The sequence below is a fragment of the Pelophylax lessonae genome, assembly GCF_965119305.1.
Source record: "Pelophylax lessonae genome assembly, chromosome: 3".
Taxonomy (NCBI): domain Eukaryota; kingdom Metazoa; phylum Chordata; class Amphibia; order Anura; family Ranidae; genus Pelophylax; species Pelophylax lessonae.
The window spans coordinates 536,569,209-536,596,458 of record NC_138770.1 but is presented as its reverse complement, the minus strand read 5'-3'; the positions used below and the strand labels follow the sequence as shown (position 1 = coordinate 536,596,458).

The 27,250-nt window shown below is 40.6% G+C and overlaps 1 protein-coding gene across 7 annotated transcripts in view; it reads left to right on the top strand.

Annotated features, from left to right (window-relative positions):
* Positions 1 to 27,250, top strand: part of TIAM2 (TIAM Rac1 associated GEF 2) — a 457,180-nt gene that overhangs the window by 408,617 nt on the left and 21,313 nt on the right. For all 7 annotated transcript variants that reach the window (XM_082250259.1, XM_082250257.1, XM_082250260.1 and 4 more), the window contains 6 exons: positions 12,691 to 12,870; positions 15,286 to 15,354; positions 16,982 to 17,107; positions 18,529 to 18,637; positions 18,729 to 18,908; positions 23,233 to 23,351. In XM_082250259.1, coding sequence (XP_082106385.1) covers positions 12,691 to 12,870; positions 15,286 to 15,354; positions 16,982 to 17,107; positions 18,529 to 18,637; positions 18,729 to 18,908; positions 23,233 to 23,351 — 783 coding nt within the window. The remainder of the gene's footprint in view (positions 1 to 12,690; positions 12,871 to 15,285; positions 15,355 to 16,981; positions 17,108 to 18,528; positions 18,638 to 18,728; positions 18,909 to 23,232; positions 23,352 to 27,250) is intronic.

The window sequence follows — 27,250 nt, the reverse complement described above, 5'->3', positions numbered from 1 at the left end:
AAACATCTGCAAGTTTGTAGCCGAGGTGGATAGAGGATTACACCACTCAGAGCGCAGGGGACAGGTGCATTGCACCAAAGTTTTACTTGTTTGATATTGCATTTCCAACCCTAGGGTCAGCACGCAAACCCCAATGGGCTGGAGATGCCCCTGGCTATAGCTGTATACATTCGTGGGAGGGGGCCTATACCTCCAAGAAAAGGAAGCCTCATCCCTCGTCACCCAGTAACCAGTCTTCACTCTGGGGAAGTAGTCCCTTATCTAGCTTTATAGGGAATAAGCAAGAAGACCCAAGAGATATAATATCAAAGACTGAGGAGAGGGGAAAGGTTGAGGGGGAAAGTAGGGTATGACCTTGCACGAGCTTTGCTTCTTTAACGGTACGGTTTCAGCAGAAAAATTTACTGTTTACTTTAAAACTGAGTAATGGTTAGCAGCTGATCGTGAAACTACTTTTCCTCTCTCTCCTCCTTCTTTTTTTTTTTTTTTTTGCTAGGGCAGCGCATCCATGTAAGCCCATTAAGTTGTTACGATAAGGACACCAAATCAGTTTCTCATCTTCATATTAAAACTGTCACTTTTCATTTTGCATTTTTGAAAAGATTTACCTTTTCCAGTTAAAGTCTGTCATTATGACATAGTCAATCTAATCTGCAGAATTAATTAAAAATACATTTGAAGGCCATGACTAAGCCAATTGTTTTTAGATTACTTGATATTCTGCATGGTAAAGCGACAAATGAATTTTATGTGAAAAAGCTTGTGTAGCACATATTAACCAGTGGTCTAATAAGACTAGTATGAATTGAAGATTAAAGTGATTGTAAACGATCACCTTGTCAAACAACCCATTTGGTTTAAAATGGGAATGAAAGGCAAAAACCTTTTTGTATAGAAATAAAAAATACATTATAATTCCCCCCCCTTCTTTTTTTTTTTTTTTTTTTTTTTTTTTTTTTTAATACACGTGATCACGTTCCCTCTGTTCTCAGCTGTATAGGAGCTGGGGGAGGAGAAGCAACAGCACAATGATCTTCCCAGTAGATACCTGTGGTGCAGGGGCGTGTCAGGACAAGTCTGATCATTGGAGAGCACACTGAGTTTCCAGCACAGCTAGAGAACTGACCACGCTGTGTTCTCCTGCTTAGTTTGGTCAGCTTTTAATAGGAAAGCAGAGGGACTGGCAGGGATTTCACATAAAGGAAGCAATACAAAGAGAACAGGATACTTTCTCATACAAGTACATGGTACAACAGGCACATATCAGGAATATGAAGTGTTGGGGTGACAAACGCTTTAAGGTTTGTTCTGATGTGTATTTTTTTTTTTTTATTTTGTTCTATTTTATTTATATTGAATATAGCGTTTGTAAATTACAGAGGGCATATTGTATACATTTTTGCTATGTAAACTGTCCTATGAGATTCAGAATTGGTTCTGTTAGATGCCTCTGATGACATATGGTCCTTGCTATAATCCCTTTGTAGATTCAGGCTAATCTGTGAACAGGTATTGGGTGTGAGCCCCAACCATGCTGATATCTGTCCTTCAGCACTGGGCAGTTGCCAAAAGAAGGGGCAAATTTGCAGCTTGCAACACATTGCATTGCAGAGTGTATGTATGTTGCAGTCTATTTTGAATAGCACCCCAAAGCTCGAACACATAATACACGAGCGCTTTTCAGTTCCCCACCACAATTGTAGGTTTCCACACATGCATCGTCACAGTGTAGTTTAGTTGGAGGTAGTCCCGCAAAGCACTAGCCCTTTGCTGATGGGTCTCAGACTTCTTTACATTGCCTGCCCTATTACTAGGGTCCTTTTGCAGAATATGGTTTTAATAATGTGGGGAAAGTGTCACCAAATAACATAAGTGGGATAGACAATCTGCTACATCCACCCCTGAGAGATGTATTTTAGGGCCTGTTGGAAGTATGGGCCAGGTTAAATGTAATTTTTTATTGGATGGATATATATGAAGTATATTTTATATATTTACAAAAAATGGAGAGCCATATATACTTTGAATACCCAACAGTCTAACGGGGTTTAATAAGACAATTGATGATTGAAGTGAACATACTTTTATAAGTCCTATTTCATTTTCCTTTTTTTTTTTTTTAATTAAATGGAAAAGGCATATTTTAAATGTTTTTTTTTTTTTTTCTTAGAATATAATGTTATCAATGCACACACCTGAATTTGACCTGGAAAGGCTTCTTTCACTGCCCAGTAACTGGGTTGAGGCAAGGAGAGGACCTGTTAGTGATAGGGAAACTGCAGCAGAGAAAGGTCAGGTCCCCTCCCCTGTTAGACAGGGCTTTGCTGTGTGGCAGAGCTGTGTAAATCTCCAGACTGGAAGGACAGAAATGCAAATCCAGGAAAACTGCACATTTCGCTTTAAAAGCCATGCACAAAATGCACAATAGCCTGCAATATATAAATGTATGATATGATATGTTTTGTTAAAATATGGCACACTGTTTAATATTTTAGCACTATATGGCTATATGATATAGTGTAAATCTTTTTTGTGCAAACATTACAAACCAAACATGTGACCCTGCTAGCTGTAGAGCTTTATGGATGATGACAAAGAGGGCATTCACAAACAACTTTAGGTAAACCCATGGCCAACATCCGGCACATAATCCTGGCTTAATTAGTATTTATATCTATGTGCTTCAGTGAGAGCTCTGTCATCCCTACACACTGTTACAGTCTAATCTGGATTACCTGTGCTGTCGAGCAAATAAGGGGCTATCCATAACCATTGCTATTCTTAAATTTGTTTGAAGCCTAAAATGCAGGAAAATATTCTCCCTTTACAGCTGGCTATATTAATTATGAAATTAGCCCTGAAGAGTGTCCTTAGGGACCTTTCCTTGTGTTTCAGCTGTACGGAGGATGCGGACTTCTACTTTATGGTATGGTAACTAGTGTGTAGGTGAAATGTTTAATACTTTGGTGTACATACCTGTTGTAGACATTATTTTTAGATATAGCATATATAGATTGTGTGTTTTATATGCGTGTAAAGTTATTAAATAGCATGTTGAAGGTTAGAATCTCTGCCCCAATTTTTATTGCTGACTGTAGCCTAGACTAGGGAGTAGAAGAGCCTCGATGAGAACACAGAATGCAGAAAAAAAGCTTACCATCTCCTTTTCCCAAAAAGTTGTTGTTTTTTTTTGCTGGAGTTCACTTTGGGTGCTGTTTTTATGTTTTAATTGTGGCTTGGTATCGTATGTGACCTCCTATGGATTGAAGGGTGAAGCTCGAAATTATAACTATCCTTTAAAAAAACAAAATAAATCAGTCTTGGAAATGTGTTTTTAATCGTGTGTGTTCGGTTGATTTTATAAGGCATGTTAATAATGCTGTTGTGTTCTGGCTTAATACCGGCCATCCCTTGATTTAGTGTTTGGAAGAGCAATTAAGTGACTTCCTTCCAAAACCCTAATTGGATGGCTTTACATTGTATTGTAAGACCATGAAAAGAGGTGAACCTTCTTGTACACTTATATCCACTTGTACAAGACTTGACATTTGCGCTTTTTAAAACGACAAAAACAAAATATTATTTAAATTGAACCCCAAATATGTTGTCTTGACAGGTCTCTTTTTTGAAGGCATGTATGAGTTCCATGTGATGAATGTGACCTCCTCCATCTTTACTCATTTGCAGTGTGTCCAAGTCACAGAAAAAACCCTATAAGGTTGATTTACTAAAACCGGAGTGGGCAAAATCTGGTGCAGCAGTGCATGCTAGCCAATCAGCTTCTAACATCAGCTTGTTGAATTAAGCCTGAGAAAAGAAAATAGCAGCTGATTGGTTTCTATGCAGAGCTGCACCTGATTTTTTTACCCTCCAGTTTTTAGTAAATTAACCCCACTGTGTCCAAGGTGAAAATAAAGAGATGGTGTTTATTGGCAAAATGACTTTCAATATTTTGTTCTTTTCATTTTGTTCTTCAATGACTTTAAACATTTCTGTCTAAGCTTGTGTGACTTCTGTGATGTGAATAGATAAGTGCAGCCACTGTCAGATACAGGGATCTGGATTTCGCCTCTAGCAGGCATTAATTGTAAGTTAATCCTTTTTACATGGCTGAGGGTTTGAATTTGGCAGGTTTTTGCCTGTTGCTAGTTGTTGTTTTTTTTTTTTTTTTTCATTTATACATAAGTTTTATACTGAATATACCCAAAGTGTATTCTACCCTAAAAAAAAAAAAATGCGTGTGTGTGTGTATATGTATATGTGTGTGTGTGTGTGTATATATATATATATATATATATATATATATATATATATATATATATATATATATATATACACAGAAATACCTGCTTTTTATATTCTGACTGTGTCATGCCTTGCTGTCATGCTCAGTTTTTGCAACCATGCTTCCTCCATTGAGACACAGCATGCCAGTATCTCCAGTGGTCAGAGTAGCTGCCATGCCCCCACCCAGCCCTGCTGTGTTGACAGCACCTCAAAGCAGGGGGCTCATTGTCAACGCAGCAGAAGATGGTAGCGTATGTAAGACAAGGTTACTTTCTGCAGAACCGTTAACCTATTGTGATATTAGTAGTCAAAAGGATCCTAGTATTCTAGCAATTCATTGGGCTCATGTGCAGTGTTTCTGTGCAAACTTAATTTTAGAGGTCCGAACGTAAAAGAAAACTGTACGTTCTGCTGTACATAAAAAAAATAAAATAAAAGATTGTGCCCCTTAAATCTAACATATTGCCCATTGCTGGTTTCCAACCTATGTTATGCTGTTAATAGGATGTGAACAGTTAAAGTGATTGTAAAGTCTTGTGTGTGTGTGTGTGTGTGTGTGTGTGTGTGTTTGTTTGTAACAAACCTGTTCTACTTACCTGCTCTGTGCAGTTGGTTTTGCACAGGGCAGCCTGGATTCTCCTCTTCACTGGTCCCTCTTAGCTGCTCCTGGCCCCTCCCTCCTACCGAGTGTCCCCACAGCAAGCAGCTTGCTATAGGGGCACCCGAGCTGCCCTGCAGCTCCGTGTGTCCATTCCGACATAGAGCTGCCGTTCGACACTGCCCCCCCTCTCGCCTGGTTGGCTAACTGACTTTGACAGCCGCAGGGGCCAATGGTGCCACTGCTGTGTCTTAGTCAATCAGGAGGGAGAGTCCCAAACGGCCGAGGGACTCATGGACATCGCTGGATTAAGAGGGGACACATGTAGGTATTAGGGGGTGCTGGGGAGGCTGCTACACACAGAAGGCTTTTTATCTTGATGCATAGATAAAGATTAAAAAAAACCTTCTGACTGTTCAACTCCTTTTAAGTATATTGCATTTTAAATACATTTTTTTCTTTTTTTTTTTTTTGGTGTTCAGGTTTTATTTTTCTAATGAGTAAACCCTAATTTAATTTTAGGGGTTCCTAGGGGTATACCTAAAGCCAAAACTTCTTTTTTTTTTTTTTCCTTTTTTTTGGATAAAGTAGGAGAGGATATAAGTACCATTATTATTATTAGGGATGCAACGAAATGAAAATTTTGGGCCGAAACCGAAAATGCAGGATGCCATTGGCCGAAAACCGGCACGTATCTCCTCTGACATGTAAGTGAAGTGAAGGCTCACATAGTTGTATCTATTAGCGGCCGCTCCTCCCGCCCCCCGCCCGGTGTCAGCTCAGTTCTCATTCACGCACAGTACCACTGAGCTGACAGGGAAGGATCACATAGTGCTATCTATTAGCGGCCGCTCGCCCCGCCCCCCGCCTGGTATGTCCGTTCATTAATGCACAGATCGTAGTAGGGACGTCAATTGAGAGGCAGGCGGCCGGCCAGAGGCGGGACTTTTAAAACCTGCCCTGGGCTGCGCCCTCCTCCTTCCTCACGGCGGCCATATTAATTTCGGCACTGTTAACCCATTATCGGCCGAAATTTCGGTGCATCCCTAATTATTATTATTATTATTATTATTATTATTATTATTATTATTATTATTATTATATATAATATATATATATATTTTTTTTGCCATCTGTGTCTTAGAGACTTAAAATATGACAGTGGCACTAACCGATTTTCCACTCTATTTAAATCCAAGAAAATAGCCTTGCCGTTAGTTATACCATTAAGCATACATCCTTCGACTATTCAGAACTAGGGGTGTGTCAGCCAGTGACCACACAGACTGACTGGTAAATTGCAAGCTTGCCCTACTTTTGCATGTCATCCTGCTGTTTTCTTTGAAAGCAGGACTGTGTATGTCTGTTAATGCTACCACAGGTCTGAACTTGTGGATAGCATGCTCCATATGCAGAAGACTGGCATCATAACTAGTGATGGGCCGAACACCCCCCTACCCCCTGTTCGGTTCGCACAAGAGCATCTTGAATGGGGAAAAAGTTCTAGCGAACTCTATTAAAGTTTATGTGACACGAACATGAAAAATCAAAAGTCCTCATTTTAAAGGCTTATATGCAAGTTATTGCCTTAAAGTGTATGGGGACCTGGGTACTGCCCTGGGGGACATGTATCCATGCTAAAAACTTTTTTAAAACATTCATTTTTAAAGGAGTAGTGATTTTAATGATGCTTAAAGTGAAACAATGAAAATGAAAAACTTCTTTAGATATAATTCGTGGGGTGGGGGGGTCCCCTTAGTCTGCCTGTAAAGTGGCTCATCTGTACGATGTATAGAGCCTTCTGCAGCAATACTGGCATTTCTAAAGGAAAGAATGTCATTTAAACTTGCTCGCAGCGGTAATGTATTGCCGACTCCTGGCAATGCAGATTAAAAAAAAAAAAAAAAAAAAAGAAAAAAATCGGCGTAGGGTTCCCCCCCCCCCCCCAATCCATACCATACCCTTGTCGGAGCATGCATTCTGGCAGGTCAGGCAAGGGGGGCACCCCCCCTCCCTCCTGAACTATACCAGGCCTCATGCCCTCAACATGGGGGGGTGCATTGATTATTTGGGGAACCATGTCATCTGCTGGTGTTGGTCCACCTGTGAGTTATCAAGCCCAAAGTCAGTGCAGCCCTCTACCAGGAAATTCTAAAGCACTTCATGCTTCCCTCTGCTGACCAGCTTTATGGAGATGCTTAATTTCATTTTCCAGCCCACATTGCCAAAAGTACCAATAACTGGTTTAATGATCATGGTATCGCTGTGCTTGATTGGTCAGCAAACTCACCAGACCTAAACCCCACAGAGAATCTGTAGGCTATTGTCAAGAGGAAGATGGGAGACACCTGACCCAACAATGCAGACAAGCTGAAGGCTGCTATCAAGCAACTTGGGCTTCCATACCACCTCCACAGTGCCACAGGCTGATCGCCTACATGCCACGCCGCATTGATGCAGTAATTAATGCAAAAGGAGCCCCGACCAAGTATTGAGTGCATACTATACTGTACATGGACATACTTTTTAGTAAGCCAACATTTCTGTATCTTCCTTTATTTTTTTATTTATTTTTTTTATTGGTCCTATGTAATCTAATTTTCTGAGATACTGAATTCTTGATTTACACTAGCTGCAAGCCCTAATCCTCAAAATTTAAAGAAAGAAATGGTTGAAATATGTGTGTTACGCATCTATATAAAATATGAGTTTACTTTTTGAATTACTGAAATTCATTTTTTGATCTAATTTTATGAGATGCATGTGTGTGTGGGTAATATATAATTTATATTATTTTAAGGAGGTACAGTAGCTGACACACATTTTACTTCATGTAATGTCTCTTTAGGATTACTTAAGATTTTCCTGTCGTGTAGCCACTTCTCCATGGTGTGCACAAAGGACATCTTTTGCATCCATCTCTTAATGCAATGCTCGCTGAATTCCCAAACTATCATCAGGCCAAGACACTGGCATGTGGTGGGCATGGGGTATTCTTTTAGCTATGCAGATATGGATTTGAGAAAGTCTGTGTTTGCACGTCAAGCTTGTAAGGGCAGTAGGTAGCAATGGGGGGCCAAGTCCTAAAGTAGAAGGTATGTTCTGATGAAAGAAGTTGTCAGCTATATTCTACAGTTTAGTGGTTTAGATCCCACAGGTTCACTATAACACAGATGCCTTTATAAGTAATCTAGACCTGTATTGCTGTGGATTGTGCCATCGGAAAGAGTGAAGCCTTTGTTTTTTTCATTGTTCACAAGAGCTGAACAGTAGACTATTTCAGCAGTATAAAATACTGGGTATTGTTTGGTAAATGCTGTATCTGATAAAGGGTCCAGCAAATGAGTGAAAGTCTATTATTATGTCTGAAATTAACAAAGGCGCTCTGATTTCCTGTAGTGATCTAGTTATTGGTAATGGTTCAGAATACACAATAACTGAAATGTAATTTACTAATTCCAGGAAAAAAATTCATAGCCTGCCACTGATTGCATATTTTTGTAAGCGTTGAACACTTTTATTTAGTTGGCTTATTAACAGTCTATATTATATATATTTTTTTGTATCCTAATTTCCTGAAAGCACTCATTTTTTGCATTGAATAATGAAGCTTAGTCAACTGAGGTTTCTGTTCAAATTGGCTAGATACATTCCGGCTGTATCAAAACAAGGTGGTGCAAGGTCTTGCCCTTCATTTTCTTTAGAAAGGCACCATAACCTGAGTAGGAAAGCAGGGAGGATCTGCTGTCACAAGGGCCAATCTTCCATCCTGCTTTACAGTCGCTGACTTTGACGGCTTGGTTGTTGAAAGCCAGGTGCTGAAGGATAGTGTTTTTTCTGAATCTGTGATTCCAACGGCCTCGGAAAGGGTTGTCTGCTTCCTCTGCGACCATTTCCAGATGGATCAGACAGAATGTGATTCAGGCCTATTCCATCAGGGGTCAGGTTCCTCCTTTCCCTGTCAAGGCGCACTCTATTTAGGCGCTCAGTACCTCCTTGGCCTTCAGTCATCAGGCGTCGGTGACACAGGTATGCAAGGTAGCCACCTGGTCGTTGGTGTACACTTTCACAAAGTTCTATAAAGTGGATGTGTTGGCATCTGCGAATGCTGCTTTTGGCCACAAGAGTTTGCAGGCTGCTGTTTAGAGGACCTGATCCTCTTTGAGGACGTATATGTTTTTTTTTTTTTTCAGGTGAACTCCTGTTGCCTGGTTTGCTACTGTTTTAGCCTTGGAAATTTTTTTCAGTTCCCACCCCTCATGTTTAACACTGCTTTGGGACGTCCCAATGGTTAAAAAGATCAGGAGCTGTGTCCGTCGAACGAAACAGAAAATTTTGATTTTTGACTTACCGTAAAATTAATTTCTCTGATGTTCATTGACAGACACAGCACCCACCCCTCTGTGGAGTTGTATTTCTTCTGACACTGCTTGTAACAAAACTTGAGTACCTATAGCAGAGAGTGGGAGTATACGCACTGGCCATAGGCAGTCAGACACAGAAACGCATCAACACAGAAATGTTATCCATTCCCTATGTGATCAAAAACTAAAAAATAGTTTGGGCTTTGGATATAATTTGAAGTGGCTATAAAGGTAAAAAATCTTTCATGTTTTGCCCCCCCCCTCCCCCCCAAGTATTTACCTTGGCCTGAACTTGATCCAAGTGCTGTGCCTCAGAGCAGGTTTGTCTCTCTCTCTCTCTCTCTCTTTCTTTCCGAGACAGCAGCATGAGCCAATGGTTCCTTCTGCTGTCAATCAAAGCCTGTGAGGAGAGAGTTTGGGAGGGGCCAAGCCTCGCTGTGTCTCTCTATAGACACAGGCCACAAAGTTTGGGATCAAGCCCGCAGGTATGCCACAATAGGAAGAGGAGGGGCCTGGAGCGCTGGCAGAGGACCGAAGAAGAGGAGGATCAGGGCTGCTCTGTACAAAACTATTGCACAGAGCAGGTAAATATAAACCTGTTTATTACTTTTTTTTTTAAATATAATTTACAATAAATGTAAAACTACAGATAACATTTTGCTAAAATTAGATATGTTTGTTACCTTTAGAGAATTAAAAAGCGGTATGTATTGTCCGCCACTATTAAAATACGAAATGGCACATGTCAGGGGTGCCCTCTCTCACCCTTCCTTTTTAATATACATCTTGACAATGGTGGTGGCTCTGCATGATAACTCTGATTTTACAGGATAACGTGTGGGCTCTCACCACTGTAAACTATCTCTTTATGCATATGATCTCCTTTTTTATGTCACGCATCCACGTGTCCCTCCCTTCCATTGTAAGGTAATTTGAGAGTGCCAGTAATTTTAAAGTCAACTATGAGGAGACAGAGGCCTTAAACCTATTTCTCCCTCAGGAAATCTGTTGGGTACAATCCAATTTTTCTTTCAAATGGTAAAATAGATTGGTTAAATATTTGGGTGTACATATACCAATGTCCTTTTATTACTCTTGCATGTGGGCGCCCTTTACCTAGATCATGTCCAGCTCTTAGGTCTGGTTGTCTTGAACCTCCTGTGGTCACACTGAAACTGGATACCTGACAACATTGTGAGATGTATTCTATTCTCACTACTGACAAATGATAAACCACAGGTTTTCAGAATATTATCGGTTATTTTTTTTCCCTTGTATAAGCCCCATATGGCAAACATGTTTGGAGAGTTTACCTCTTGTACCACTGTGGAAATAAGGACAACCCAACCATGTTAATAGCTTGAATGTTTTTAATATGGAATGTTTTTAACAATGTAATCCAATAAATTGTGAACTTTTCATTGTCTGTTTCAAGCACCTTTAAATTAAAGTCCCAATTTGTTCCTTTTTAAATATTCTTTTATACTTGTTGGTTGACAGTTTTCTTCAAAGGTTATTTGGTTGACAGCATGCTGACCACATTTTCATGGGCTATACCCCACTTCATAAAGCTACTGCTGAAACATTATGTGGGTTCTACAACAAGTATCCTACTTGATATCTTTCACCTGCTAATACATATATATTACACAGTTGTGCTCATAAGTTTACATACCCTGGCAGAATTTATGATTTCTTGTCCATTTTTCAGAGAATATGAATGATGACATGAAAATTTTTTCACTCATGGTTAGTGTTTGGCCATTTATTATCAATCAACTTTGTTTACTCTTTTTAAATCATAATGACAACAGAAACGACCCAAATTACCCTGATCAAAAGTTTACATAGCGTGTATTGCCCCCTTTAACATCAATGACCGCTTCAGGTCTTTTGTGGTATTTGTGGATGAGGCTCTTTATCTTCTCAGATGGTAAAGCTGCCCATTCTTCCTTGCAAAAAGCCTCCAGTTCCTGAAAATTCTTGGTCTGTCTTGCATGAACTGCACGTTTTGAGATCTCCCCAGAGTGGCTCAATGATATTGAGGTCAGGAGACTGAGATGGCCACTCCAGAACCTTCACTTTATTATGCTGTAGCCAATGACAGGTCGACTTGGCCTTGTGTTTAAGATCATTGTCATGTTGGAATGTCCAAGTACATTCCATGGGCAGCTTCCGAGCTGATGAATGCAAATTTTACTCCAGTATTTTTTGATAACATACTGCATTCATCTTGCCCTCAATTCTGACCAAATTTCCTGTGCCTTTTTGTAGCTCACATATCCCCAAAACCTCAGCGATCCACCTCCGTGTTTCACAGTATAAATGGTGTACCTCTCCAAACGTAGCGTTTATGATTGTGGCCAGAAAACTCAATTTTTGTCTCATCACTCCAAATTACTTTGTGCCAGAAGGTTTGAGGCTTGTCTCTGTGCTGTTTGGCATGTGTTAAGTGGGATACTTTGTGGCATTTGCGTCGTAATGGCTTTCTTCTGGCGACTTGAGCATGCAGCCCATCTTTCTTCAAGTGCCTCCTTATTGTGCATCTTGAAACAGCCACACCATGTTTTCAGAGTCCTGTATTTCACCCAAAAAATATTTGTGGGTTTTTCTTTGCATCCCGGCATTCTCAATTCCTTGGATATGGATATTATATATATATATATATATATATATATATATATATATATATATATATATATATATATATATATATATATATATATATAACTTTGCTTCTAGGAGTTTTGCTCACTTGTACTGGAATTTAAACATTTAAAAAATTACATATGCTATTTTAATACTAATTGAAAAATGATCTTAAATGCACTTCATTGCAATGCACTTGGTAAAAGGAAGAATACAAAGTATTCCAAACAGTGGTGAATATTTTATACTGAATTATATTTCATTCAGTTATCATGTAACTACTATAAGAATAAACCTAAAAGCTTTTTTCTAATGCTTAATTCATACAACCCCTCATCTTAATTGGAAACGTAGGCAGAACATTTTGCAAAATATAAAAAAATAGCAATTTTGGAGATATATTCGAGTAAATTCACATATTCCTTTACATTCAACTTGCAGTATGTACCTATTTTTATGTAAGCCAGTGTTTAGGGGATACCTCAAGCGGTGTTGCTCACCTATTCCTAAATACCTTAGGCCATTAGATATAAGCCATGGGTTACACGTTCTGCTGGTATGGTACTTTGTTCTAGTATATTAACTGGTATATAACTTGGTCGATTGATTTCCAATGATTTGGACAATGCACAGATGTTTTTTTTTCCTGGCTTCCACCCCTATATGGTCTACTATTTTTACCTCTTTTACTACAATTTCTAGGGTCCTATACTTTTATGACAAAAACTGTTCTTGTAAACCGTACTTAGCTGAGATAAAATGGTGACTCTGTTTTGTTCTTTTCTTCTGTAGAGCGCTGATCAAATCTCTGCGCTTTGTCAAAGCATGCAGGAGGTAAACCAGGACATGATGGATGGGCAAAATGACAGCCCAGAGCCACAAAGGAGACCACTGGCTCGACACCTTTCAGATGCAGATAGACTTCGGAAAGTTATACAAGAACTTGTGGACACTGAGAAATCCTATGTTAAGGTACACACGGATGACATATTAAAAATTAGATCTACGATAAAAGATGACTTCCACGGAGACATTACTGGGGCTTTTCGTTGTCTGCAATTTTTTTGCGAATAGACAATATGAGTTTCTGATGTCCTAAGAGGGGAGATATACTTTAAGCCTGCCCTCCTTTTGCCTTTAAACCTCACTCCGTTATTTGAAGGTTAGATATACAATGCTCAAAAAAATGAAAGGAACACGTTTTTAATCAGAGTATAGCATCAAGTCAAGTAAACTCCTAGGATATTGATCTGGTCAGTTGAGTAGCAAAGGGGGTTGTTAGTTTCAGCTACTTTGGTGTTAATGAAATTTACAGGTGCACTAGATGGGCAACAATGAGGCAACCTCCAAAACAGGAATGGTTTTACAGGTGGAGGCCACTGAAATTCTTTTTTCCCCTACTCAACGTTTCTGACTGTTTTTCACCAGTTTTGCATTTGGCTAGAGTCAGTGTCACTACTGGTAGCATGAGGTGATACCTGGACCCTATAGAGGTTGCGCAGGCAGTCCAACACTCCAGGATGGCACATCAATATGTGTCATTGCCAGAAGGTTTGCTGTGTCTCCTAGCACAGTCTCAAGAGCATGGAGAAGATTCCAGGAGACAGGAAGTCACTGTAGGAGAGCTGGACAGGGCTGTAGAAGGTCCTTAACGCATCAGCAGGACTGGTATCTGCTCTTTTGTGCAAGGAGGAACAGGATGAGCAATGCCAGAGCCCTACAAAATTACCTCCAGCAGGCCACTGGTGTGAATGTTTCTGACCAAACAATCAGAAACCGACTTCATGAGGGTGGCCTGAGGGCCAGGCATCCTCTAGTAGTCCCTGTGCTCACTGCAATAGAACACAAGAATTGGCAGGTCCACCACTGGCACCCTGTGCTTTTCACAGATGAGAGCAGGTTCACTCTGAGCACATGTGACAACAGACATGAAAGGGTCTGGAGAAACAATGGAGATCGTCATGCTGCCTGCAACATTGTTCAGCATGACTGGTTTGGTGGTGGGCCAGTGATGGTCTCTGGAGGCATTCCATGGAGGGACACACAGACCTCTACAGGCTAGACAATGGCACCCTGACTGCCATTGGGTATCAGGATGGACCCATTGTCAGACCCTACGCTGGTGCAGTGGGTCCTGGGTTCCTCCTGGTGCACAACAATGCCTGGCCTCATGTGGTGAGAGTATGCAGCCAGTTCCTGGAGGGTGATACCATTGAATAGCCCCCATGCAAGCCTGACCTAAATCCAATAGAACACCTCTGGGACATTGTTTCGGTCCATATGACGCCACCATGTTGCAGCTCAGTGAATTCAGGAGCTCAGTGATGCTCTGGTCCAAATCTGGGAGGAAATACCCCAAGACACCATCCGTCGTCTCATTAGGAGCATGCCGGTTGTCAGACATGCATACAAGAACGTGGGGGCAATACAAACTACTGAGTACCATTTTTTGAGTTGCTGCAATGAAATTTTAGCAAAATGGACAAGCCTGCTGCATCATTTTTTCACTTTGATTTTTGAGATGTCTTTGAATTCAGCCCTCTGTAGGTTGATCGTTTTCATTTCCATCGAATGGTCCTTTCTTTCCTAACACATTACCCAGTCCAAATCAGTACAGATATGCAGCATTAGATTTTTCCCCATTAAAATCTGATGTGTTTTTAAAGTGTTCCTTTATTATTATTTTTTTCGAGCAGTGTAGATTGGAAACGTAAGAAAGGTGGACCCATGCATGGCTTTTCTGGCTGAATTTCAGGATTGTGTAATAGAATGCCTGGGTTTCTGTGTGTTGGTCCCAGAGTGCTCGAGAAGGTATCCAAAGCCACACGTAGGTGCCAGTTTTTAATTCTTGTTGTGTAACAACTCTAGTGACATGGCAGTTCTACTTTAAGTGAGAAACGCAAACACGGTGGCATAGTCTGGGTAAACCTTGGGGCAAACAATGAATCTGTGACCAACTGAAAAAGTTTCATCCACAAGATCACTCCCATTCATAGCCAATGGAAAGACAGATGTGTGCAGTAGCAGAGATCTCCTGTGCCTCCCCATTCACCAACATTGATAGGATTCATGGCCCCGTCCTTTTATTGGGCATTATCAGGCTTCATTTGAACAAGGGAAGAAACCCTTAAATGCATTAGTATCATGGATGGGATTAAGCTTTGAGGTCCTGGAGAGCTCTTCTACTCAGAGGTCTTCCTGATCCTACACTCAGGAGTCATAACCACATTTACATATGAACTATGAATATTTTATATTTGTGCACTTTTTGGATTGTTATAGGAAGTTGATCACTTTTTGTAGTCTTGTGATGGCTAGGTAGCAATATATGAATCTGTGACTTGACAAAATTAAAAATTGTGTATTTTTTTTTATCTCATTCCACAGGATTTAAGTTGTCTGTTTGAATTATACTTGGATCCTTTGCAAAATGAAACCTTCCTTACTCAGGATGAGGTAATTAATAATGATCTCCCTAAAGCAGATGTAAAGCTTTACTGCCCTAAACAGCTATTTTATGTTGCATTACTAAAGTAGACATACCACCCACATACAGTATAAAGGATCTCAGAAGACCTTCCCTAAATACTCCCTATTCTTTGTTATGTGACTTCTGCCACACTTTCTACACTGTGCATGGCCAAGGCAGTGGATGAGTCTGAAGTGGCAGCTATGGTGTCTGATCATGTGTAGCGGCACTACCCCTGCTAGATCAACTTGCCAAGGCAGTGAAGAGCAAGTGTGCAATCCTGATTAGCAGCATAATATTTGCTAACAACTCTGAGAATACAGGCGCGATGTGTGTGTGCTGTATTGCAGTCATGATGAGCATTGTCTCCCTACTTCAGATAACACAATAGCAAACTCTGAGCTGGCAGAAACCCCCGGTAAAAGTTAGAAAAAGTATGGGACATTCTAAGAAAATAATAAGGCTAGGCTAGTCAGATGCAGGACATAATTTAGTGTTGCAGTTTACTACCACATAAGTAGAACTGGAGCAGATTACTGAACTCAGAAAACATGTTACCTAATTCTAACGGGTTAATGTACAGACTTCTAACAGTATCGCAGTCAGACTTGGTACATTTTTGTTTAAACATTTCAAGTTTACATTTTTGAAATATGGTATTGTCCAATTTCGGCACCAGCCAAAGCATTTAAAGGGGGCCTTTCAGAATATAAATACGGGAGGTACCACTGCTGCCTTGTTTTTGCAAGCTTTACTGTCATCTTCCCTAGTTGGTGAGTAACTGGTTAGATGAATGTATTTAAATATCTGGTGCCTCTATACCTGAACATACTTGCTATTGGTAAAGGACTCCTGAACAAGGATAGTAATGACAGCCCATGGGTTTGCAACTTCAAGCCAACAGTGCTAGTTCCCATACTTCTATTGGTATTCGTTTCCTTTGATGAGATTTTGCAAAGTGGTTTTGATTTGGAGTGCCTGCTTTAAACACTTTGCAGTATCATTTTCATCATTATGCTACAGAGTTTAAGTTTTCTTTTCCTACTTTACAGGCATAATGGTATGTGCAAATTTTTTTTATGAAGGGCTTTCTGGAGTAGTTGTATATTTTAACAGAAACATTTCAAACTAGGTTAATTAAAGACTCTCAATACTAAATTTAAATTATTACGACTTTAGGATTTCGATTTTTTTTCTCTTACTTAGAAAGAAATACTTGGTTTGTCCAAACCTGACCTTTGAGTGATTAAAGGTTATCTAAAGTCTAGTAGCTGCTGGCCTGTCAACTACCCAATCTCAACCTGTCCTCTGACTCTTGAAAGTGTATATGAAACTGCCATAAACCGAGCCCAATAACTTTACATTCCTCTTAACTATAGGGCTCTGTTTAATTTCTGCTTAGCACTGGTCCTCAAGTACACGGAACAAGACCTATGTTCAGAATTTCAAAAAGTGGGCATAGCTAAGCTAATGTTGGAAGTACTTAGGGACCAGGGGTGAGACTCTAATAATTTGTGCTATATTGATTATTTTATATCTGGATACATCTTTTTCAAGGAAAATAGCAACTAAATTGTTTTAGCTTTTTTTATTAGTTTACTGTTGTATTTTTAGATGGAATCTTTGTTTGGCAGTCTGCCTGAAATGCTGGATTTTCAGAAGGTATTCCTACAAACCTTAGAAGATGGCATATCCAGTGCTACTGACTTTAATGTGCTTGAAACACCATCTCAGTTTCGGGTGAGTACTGTTTGTTTCATTGGATTACAGGAGGCCCTTCTCTTTTATGATGTAAATCGTAATCATCTAACCCAAAAAAACAAACAAAAAAAAAACCTTTTTTAATCCTTTAAGGTGTAAAAAATAACAACTGGTAATAAACCTTGTTGATCCTGCTAGTTCCTGAGTCTCCCCTGCCTCTGCTGACTGCGATAATCATGGCTGCTGAGCCCTGACTACCATGGTCAACTTACAAGTCTCCGTCATCCACAGCCCTTGTCTCTTCTCTGACAGTCTCTTCCCCCCTCCCTCCCTGTCCGCATGAGAGCGTTTCTTCCCTGCCCCTCCACCCTCTTTTCTTCTACATAATGCAGCTCATTTCAATGTAGAGCGACCTCGATCTTTGTAGAGAAGCATGTGGGGCAGAGATTCCCCTCTGTTTGCCGGCTGACATCACAGGGGATTCTTGGCCCCTCCTGCTTTTCTCCGTAGATCGAGACCCGCCAGCACAGGGGATCATGTGTGACCACACAGCTGCGGTTTCAGAAACTGTATTTATCCTTTTCAAAACATATTGTTTTGGTAATGGCTGGATATCTGCATTGAATACATGTAAAGTCACTTTTGACTTTAGAAGCACTTTACCAAGATACCCAAACAAAAAGTAAGGGAAGTGAACTTGAAGTAAGTACCTTTCTTATGTCAGTTATCAGATTTTTCCAAAGGTTAGGAGGTATATTGGTTCATTTATGTATACAAAACAAAGCTTGTTTCATGTATATTTTTTTGTTGCCTTGCTCGAATGGACTATTACAGATCACCCTAATTGGATTGATGCCAGGACATTGACTTGGGCATTTTAACATACAGAATTTATTTTGTATTGCTCTACTCTATTCTTCATTTTTTTTAGAAAATTGGCATGTTGTCATGCAGAATCGTATGACTTTTATATCACAGATTCCCTGGTGCTCTGCAGGGAAACTGGGTAAATAAATGGAGGATATGGATGAGTTTGTAGGCTTAATCTCAGGATACTGATGCAGTTTGATGCTTGTATTAACAAGCAAAGGCTTGAGAGAAAGACATAAGTTTGCACCTACACAAAGCATTAACAGTAATAATATCATCCCTAGAACAGAAGCAGTTAGTACTCTGTCGAAATATCCTAGGGGTGCTACATTGTTCAAACCTTGACTCTAAAGGGGTGCCTTGTATCAACCAGATTCAATGTGATAAGCATCCAGCTGATAGTAAGCTGACATTTTAATGTACTTTTGTAGTAGCTGACCCAATCATAATCCAAAAATATCTATCTAATGTCATAAACTTAAAATTCTCCCTCTCATGTAACATATGATCTCTCAGAGTTCAAAAGGTTTTCAAAGTCTGTGTAGGCTCCTTGCCCTTTGTAATAACTGTTATTTTTCTCTTGGTTCCAGAAATTGCTCTTCTCCCTTGGAGGCTCATTCCTGTATTATGCTGACCATTTTAAATTATACAGTGGATTTTGTGCAAACCACATAAAGGTGCAGAAAGTTCTAGAAAGAGGTAATTTGAAATCTAATAATAACCTGTTATATCTAAACGTATTTATTTATTATATCTCATAAGTCAATATTTACATTCGCTCTTTCTGCAGCTCGAACAGATGCAGCTTTTAAAGATTTTTTGGATGCCAGAAATCCAACCAAACAGCATTCTTCAACTCTGGAGTCGTATCTTATCAAACCAGTACAGAGGGTGCTAAAATACCCACTGCTGTTGAAAGAGTTGGTATCTCTTACTGACAATGACAGTGAAGAACACTACCACTTGACAGGTACTTTTTCTTGTGTGCATATTAATAATAGTGTTTTGAACAAGTTGGCTTTTTCCTAAAAAGCCATATTTATCAGTTTCTAACAAGCCAATTTTAATTAACCAATAAACAACATGAATAAATATAGCCCAAAATGGGAATATGCCACATATGCAGTATCACTCATTATCTCCTTTATACAGACTAAATGTATATTTTTCTTTTTAATCCTATTTAGTTTGTGTTTTTGTTCAGCTGCATTGGTCAAAGCCTTACAAGCATGTGTAAAATATGGCAAAGCAATGCTTTTCACAAGGGACATATGTGTCTGCACTGTGTTATATGTTTTTACCTTGTTTGGGCTCCAATTAATACAGTAAAATATGTGGGAAATAACTGAACAGACAGATTACTCCCTTGGCAATGGGGTGTGCCTGCTTTTATTATGTAGCAGAGGAAGTATAACATTCTTTAGGGTTCCTTACTGAAATGGTGTAATGCATGAATCCCAGCCCTTTAACATGATTTTTTTTATTTTCCGACACTCTGATCCTTCCATTCTATCTATTAGAGGAGAAGTTTCACATGGGTTGCTAATTACTCTTTTTTTCTGAGCACAAATCTCTACATATGTATCATTGATGCCGTGCACAGAAAACAGGATGCATTTTGAGGACATAGTTTCCAGTTGGCAGCTCACTTGCAGGATAAAAGGAAGCTATATAGTTGTTAATTGCTGATCATGTAACACTGACTCCGATATTAATGTTTACTTATTACTAGATGTCTGACAATTATGAGAAGTTAATGCCAAACCAAGTTCAAAAGGTATTTGGGAAGCAACCAAGCTTTCAATTGCATACGATGAGGGCCCTATTTAAAACCGCTGTGTTCTCAACAGAACAGAATTATTATTATTATATAGGATTTATATTGTCCAAAAATAAACAGCTGGCGCACAACGGGGAATGAGAGTATCACCAGGGACTTCACCAGTATTACTAAACACACAATGACCAGAGTGAATAGTTGTCAATAAGAAGGACAATTCTTAAGTCCATGTATAACAAGGTCCATAGAAAGGTCCATAAAAATCCCAAGGTGCACTCCTGAGGCAGCTCTAGTGACAAGTAGAAGATATTTGTTTGAAGCCAACTAGAAGGAAACACAGGCGCCACTCTAAGTGCAGTAACTTGAAATTTTATTTGGATTATCCAAATAAAATTTCAAGTTACTGCACTTAGAGTGGCGCCTGTGTTTCCTTCTAGTAGGATTTATATACAGTAATCCCCTGCTACATCGCGGTTCAGTTTTTGCGGTCCCGGTAATTCGCGTTTTTTTTTTGTAATGTTATTTTACTATATAAATCATTAAAAATGAAAGATTTTTGTGTTTTTCATAGCTCTTGCTCTGTCTCTAAGTATCTTTTATGTGTTTAAATGAGTTTCTATTGTTTGTTTGAGTTTCTATAGTGTGTTTAAAGACCTGAAAAAGGTTTTTACACGTACAGTGACAGTAAAAAAATCATGCCTACAATGCATTTTAATAGGGTTTTTCTATTTCGCGGAATTTCACTTTTCGCGGCTGGGTCCGGAACGTAACCCCCGCAATGGAGGGGGGTTTACTGTAGTGCCAACAGTTTGCACAGTTCTTTACAACATGAGGGCAGACAGTACAGTTAGAATAAAATTCAAGATAGGAAGAATCAAGAGGGCTCTGCTCGTTTAGAGCCTTCAATCTAAAAAGGAAATTAAGTGATAAAAAAGGTAATAACTGTTGGATGGGCTGATGGAGAAGATAAAAAGTTCAGTTGTTGGTGGGTGGAGGCAGGATAGGCTTCTCTGGGTTTTCTAGGGATCGCCTAACAGTGGACAGAGTACCTTATTTATTTCACAGTGCATTCTGCATTTGATAAGTCATTCATAAAATGCAGGTTATGGTATGGAACTTGCAGTGTCCTTTGGAGTGTTCTCTGCAGACTAGTGCAGAGAGTTCACTGTCGCAGAAGGACGTTGACAGGTTATGTGGTCGTGCTCGCCTCCTAATTAAAACTAATAGAGCTTTTGCTTTCTTCAGAATCCTGAAGCAAATGAAGTGGGCACCCTTTTAAAGCACACCATTGTACTTTATGGATGTGGCATGTATTTATTATATAAAGCAGTATTTTGGTTTCAGTAAGGTCTGTACACAAAAATCACTGATGACATGTATTGTGTCTAAAGAAATAGAATAATTTTTCACTTTTTGCAAAAAGAAAAAAAAATAAAATAACTCGCACAGCACACCTCTGTGAGCGGTGTCCTGTAATATTTTCCCAGTTCTTCATCTTACCAGCGCTCCCTTGCTGCTCCTTACTGTCGTATACCTGGTTATGGAGCCTGAAATGGAGAGGTAGGTGTCTCTTAAACCTGCTCAATACACCTGGAAAGTGTGTGCATATCCAATTGTGGACTAGACCGAGGATGCTGCGTGACAGAAATGACAGGCTGGCAGGTCACTGGCAGGCACTTGGCAGACTAAGGAATGGCTGAACACATACGAAGCCACAGATTCAGGATACAGAGCAGAGTCAGGCAAGCCAGGTCAGTAACTGATAGGCAGGTCAGAAGCAATGGCAGACAGGAGCGTAGTCCGAGCTCAGGTCAGACCAGAGTTGGTAACAGTGAGGCAGGTAGGCAAAGGGAGCAGGCAGAGGCATGGTCCAAAGGCAAGCCAAGGTGGTCAGCACAAGAAAGTTCTAGCATGGTCAAGGCAGATAAGGTCCTCAACAGGAGATCAGATACAGGAATGGGTAGCAGATATGCAGGAAATGGTGTAGTAGACCATAAAACAAGGTCCTAGTGCATCAGTGCTGTTTATATAGCCCACTTGGCACCTGTCTTAGTGTCAGGCATGCATGCCAACATGCACACGTGCATGCACATAAGCATGGCTAACAGGAATTCTGCGCTTGTGCGTACCTTTGCTCCTGAACACCTTACACCTTTCCTGACACTCCTCTACAGCTGGTAATGAAATGACTGGGGTCGGTGGCCCAGGTGACTCCCATGGTCATGTAACAATGCTTGGGTCTTGTGATTGCCTGCTAAACATGGGAGCTGTCACAGGGGAGGAGGTTACATGCTCCCTGATTCTGAGAAATGCCAGGTATATATAAACAATGTGAGGGAAGGATTGGGGAAGGGTCACTGGTAAAGTTAGTATAAAGGGTTGGGGGGGGAAAGGGGGTGGGGGTACAGCGACCCGGACAGGGTGACAATATCTCTAAGTGCAGTAACTGAATTCATTTTAAAATGTGGTGTATCATGAACTGTATAATAAATTGGATGATCATTTATTTGGATCTGTAACAATAAAACTAAACATAAGCTGACAACTCAAACAGACAAGCCCATCTGTGATGTACTTACCCATCACCTAGCAGAACATTTTCCCATCCAGCATGCCTGTTCTGGTAATTTGTATTTGCATATGAAAAAAGAAAGATGCTATTTACAGCACCTTCAGCTTTTATCAGTTTTTCTTAGAATTTGCTGAACTGCAAATGATCCTCATAGATATTTACAGTGCGATCATGTACTCTGTGGGTTTCTCTTGGATTCCTTTGTCTACAGAGGGACAGTTACAATAACATAATCAAGCTTTATTGAGAAATTCCAGTAATTTGTATTCTATGATTGGTGCAGTTGAATTACATTGTTCAGTCCATTGGTGATTACAATCTGCGGATCTTTAAAGACTAACATGATTGCATGCAGTAGTAATTCTATGAATCATTGCTAGTCACTTGTTGACCCAGTTTAGATTTTAATTAATTAGTCAGCATTGCTTATGTACAATCATGATTAACCTGATTATAGTGTTTTTTTGGGTGATGCTGTGCTGCTAAGTTTGACTGGACAACTTGTCCTCTGTCTCTTAAATTGGTATTTCCGTACATTATATACTCAAAGCGAAAAAAAGATTATATGTTAGGTCAGCGTCCATTTACAAGACAAAAAGTAGTACCAGATTTATACATTTTGGACCACCTAAAAGCATAAAAAATGTATGCTTTCAAAATCAGGTTCCATGTTTGGAAATACTGACAGATGGAAGCTGTATGGGTATGTATGAAAAATAGGGAAAATAACAAGGAGGAATAAAGCATAGTTGTAGCCCACAGGGAGCCAATCAAAAAAAAAATCTGAGTAAAAATTTGATTGGTTACTATGGGCATCCATTTTACTACCACCCATTCTGTCAATTATTCAGCATTTACATGAGTAAAGTGTTATGTATACATAATGGATATATATGTATATGTGGCATTAATATGTAACCACTATTACTTGTCATTTTACAGAAGCACTTAAAGCGATGGAGAAAGTAGCTAGCCACATTAATGAAATGCAGAAGATCTATGAGGATTATGGAACAGTGTTTGATCAGTTGGTAGCAGAGCAGAGTGGAACAGAGAAAGAGGTAAGAATGGCTTTGTAACTGGTAACAGATGCACAAATTCAGTGCACCTGGGAAGTATTCACAGCACTTCACTTTTTCCACATTTTATGTTACAGCCTTATTCCAAAATAGATTAAATTCATTATTTCTCCTCAAAATTTTACAAACCATACCCCATAATGAAATAAGTTTGTTTGAAATCTTTACAAAGTTATTAAAAATAAAAAACAAAAAAAAAATCACATGTATATAGTATATAAGTATTCACAGCCTTTGCTCAATACTTTGTTGAAACACCTTTGGCACCAATAACAGCCTGATGTCTTTTTGAGTATGATGCTACAAGCTTGGCACACCTATTTTTGGGCAGTTTCTCCAATTCTTCTTTGCAGGACCACTCAAGCTCCATCAGGTTGGATGGGGAACGTTGGTGCACAGCCATTTTCAGATCTCCCCAGAGATGTTCGATAGGGTTCAAATCTGGGCCCTGGCTGGACCACTCAAGGACATTCACAGTTGTCCTGTAGCCACTCCTTTTGTTATCTTGGCTGTGTGCTTAGGGCTGTTTTGTCCTGTTGGAAGATGGACCTTCACCCCAGTCTGAGGTCCAGAGCGCTCTTAAAGTAGATTTTAATCAAAGATGTCTCTGTAAATTGGTGCATTACTCTTTCCCTAAATCCTGACTAGTCTACCAGTTCCAGACGGTGAAAAACATCCCCACAGCATGATGCTGCCACTACCAGGCTTCACTGTAGGGATGGTATTGGCCAGGTGATGAGCAATGCCTGGTTTACTCCAGATATGACGCTTACCATTCAGGCCAAATAGTTCAATCTTTGTTTCATCAGACCAGAGAATTTTGTTTCTCATGGTCTGAGAATCTCCAGACGGGCTGTTATGTGCCTTTTACTAAGGAGTGGCTTCTGTCTAGCCGTTCTACCATACAGAATAAAAGTACGTGAAGGCTGGTACAGGCGCTACCTATAGATATGACTCATAGGTCAACACGTGGGGTAGTGTGTAGTGCCAATAATAAATAGTGAAAAGGTGAGTGTATCTCACAGTGCTGCACCACTTAATATATACTGGTGTTCTACTATACAGGCCTGATTGGCGGAGTGCTGCAGAGATGGTGGTTCTTCTGGAAAATTCTTCTCTCTCCACAGAAAAATTCTGTAGCTCTTGCAGAGTGACCATCGGGTTCTTGAGCACCTTCCTGACAATGGCCCTTCTGCTGGGCGTCCCGCTCTATGAAGAATCCTGGTGGTTCCAAACTTCCTACATTTACGGATGATGGAGGCCACTCTGCTCATTGGGACCTTCAATGCTGCAGACATTTTTCTGTACCCTTCTCCAGATCTGTGCCTCGATACAATCCTGTCTTGGAGGTTTACAGACAATTCCTTGGACTTCATGGCTTGGTTTGTGCTCTAACATGCACTGTTTACTATGGGACCTTATAGACAGGTGTGTGCGTTTGCAAATCATGCTCAATAAACTGAATTTACCCCAGGTTTCTTCAAGTTGTAGAAACATTTCAAGGATGATCAGTGTAAACAGGATGCACCGGAGCTCAATTTTGAGTGTCATGGCAAAGGCTATGAATACTTATGTCCGTGACATTTTTTTTTTAATATATATTTAATGAATTTGCAAAGATTTCAAACACACTTCTTTCATGTTGTCATTATGGGGTATTGTTTGTAGAACTTTGAGGGAAATAATGAATTTAATCCATTTTGGAATAAGGCTGTAACATAACAAAATGTGGAAAAAGTGAAGCGCTGTGAATACTTTCTGGATGTACTGTATCTGATAATGTGTTTGCAAGTGTGTTCTCCCACAAGCTCTGCAGTGTAGTACAGCTGTGGCCAAAAGTTTTGAGAATGACAAAAATATAAATTTTCACAAAGTCTGCTGCTTTAGTGTTTGATGGCAATTTGCATATATTCCAGAATGTTATGAAGAGTGATCAGATGAATTGCAATTAATTGCAAAGTCCCTCTTTGCCATGAAAATGAACTTAATCCCATAAAAAACATTTCTCTATCGCTCATTGACAGACGTAGTCCTCGGTGATACAGCACCTTCGGGTTATGTTGCCTCCACAGGAGCAGGACTAGACAGGAAATTAAAATGCTCTGGCCACACCCTAGGGGCAGTCCCAGAGGGTATATCCTCTCTCTCTCTGCCTCAGCAAATCAGTTATTTTCTGTCTAGTTAGGAGTAAGGACCTAGATACCTTGCTGGGATCTTCGGTCCTGGCAAGATTTTTTTCTTAAAAAGATTTTTTAGACCGCTTTTTTCTCCAGTGTTCCTGTGAGATCTTCAAGCAAGAAAGCTGAACTGGGCGACGGGCTGGATGTTGAGATCCGGTGGTCACCCCAGTTCAGCCTATGAGCGCGTGCAGGCCATAGCTCCGCGCTGGGTCGGCCGCGACAAAGTCCCATTAAGGGACTGACCCCCCGAGTTAAATGTCTCGCTGAAACGCCAAAGACCATGAGTCACGGCGTCCGTATTGGTCGACAGCCCTCCCGCCCCGGTGGAGAGGGGTACTGTCAGGAGTTGGTGCCCGCCTGGTTCCGGTATGGTGAGTAGTATGTTCCCCCTTTTCCCCCTGACGGGTCTTGTGGTGAACGCGGGCCCCTCTCTGTATGGTAAGATAGAGTCCCCCTCTATCCTATAACATGGCACAGATCCCCCTACTTTGAGTGTGATTTTATGTGCAAAAAGCCAGGAGGCTTGGTTTGGGAGCTAACAATCTAATTGTATACATGTTTAAAAGATTGTAATCAGTGGCAGTCTGGGAATCTTACTGTGATAAGAATAAGGTACCTACCAGTCAGAAGCCACGGACATGTAGACTGCCTTCCTAGTCAAATCTCCAGCTATAGCAGGCCTTCCGAACGGCCATGAGGTCCGCCAGGGCCAGTACCGCCAACCACGCCAAAAATTCCCATGCAGAGATAGTGTTGTGTGCCCGGCAGCACACCGCTATTCGGTACAGGCCGCCGCCATTTTTTTTGCTGGATTGCACGAGCCGCCATTTTGGCGTAGCCTCGTGTCTCCAGCATGGGGGCGGCCATGTTTGAGGTGATCCAAACACCTCGTGGAGCTAGGGGAGGCGCCGGAAGGCGTGCAGAGGGGCGGAACCGCCTCCTTTCTTCCTGGGCAGCCAGCCAAAAGACTTCCTGTTTGTCAAGACAGCGCTGTAACCTGTTGCAGTTAAACTCTGAGCATCAAGTGGTGAGCCTGGGGGTCTATCTCTCTCTCTCTCTCTCGATCGATAGGGATCCCTAGCAGGTAACACTAAGGGGCTTTTGTGGCGCTGGGGGTCTGTGAAAAAAAAAAAAAAAAAAGTTTTTTATTTTTGAATTATATTATCCGGGAAGTTACTGGAATAATCATGGACCCTGCCACACAAATTCCCCCACCTGTTTCCCTCGAGGGGGCCACGGGACCCGCCGGTGCACAGAGTGTAGAGGCATTTACAGCAATTTTGGAGTCTATGGTGGCTCGGGTGGAGGCGGCCTGTCAGGGACGAGGGTCAAGGAAGCGACCCCCGCCTACCCCTATATTATCTGACACCTCTGACTCCGATTCAGAGATGGTCACTGCAGTTGCAGGTCCCTCTGCAAGGGCTGTTACCTCAGGTAAAGCTCCCTCAGACAGTGAGGAGGACGTTTCTTCTCCCGCTATAATTCAGGAAGAAGCATTGGTGGACGCACTAGTTGTGGCAGTGCAGGAAACCTTAAAACTTGAGGTTTTACCGGCAGAAGCAACTGATACAGAGATTCCTTTTGGTACTAACAAGCCCATCAAAACGGTGAAGGTTTTTCCTGTACCCAAGTGTTTTGGTAATGAGATTAAAGGAGAATGGGAGCATTCTAAACGTACCTTTACTATTTCCAAGCGTATTG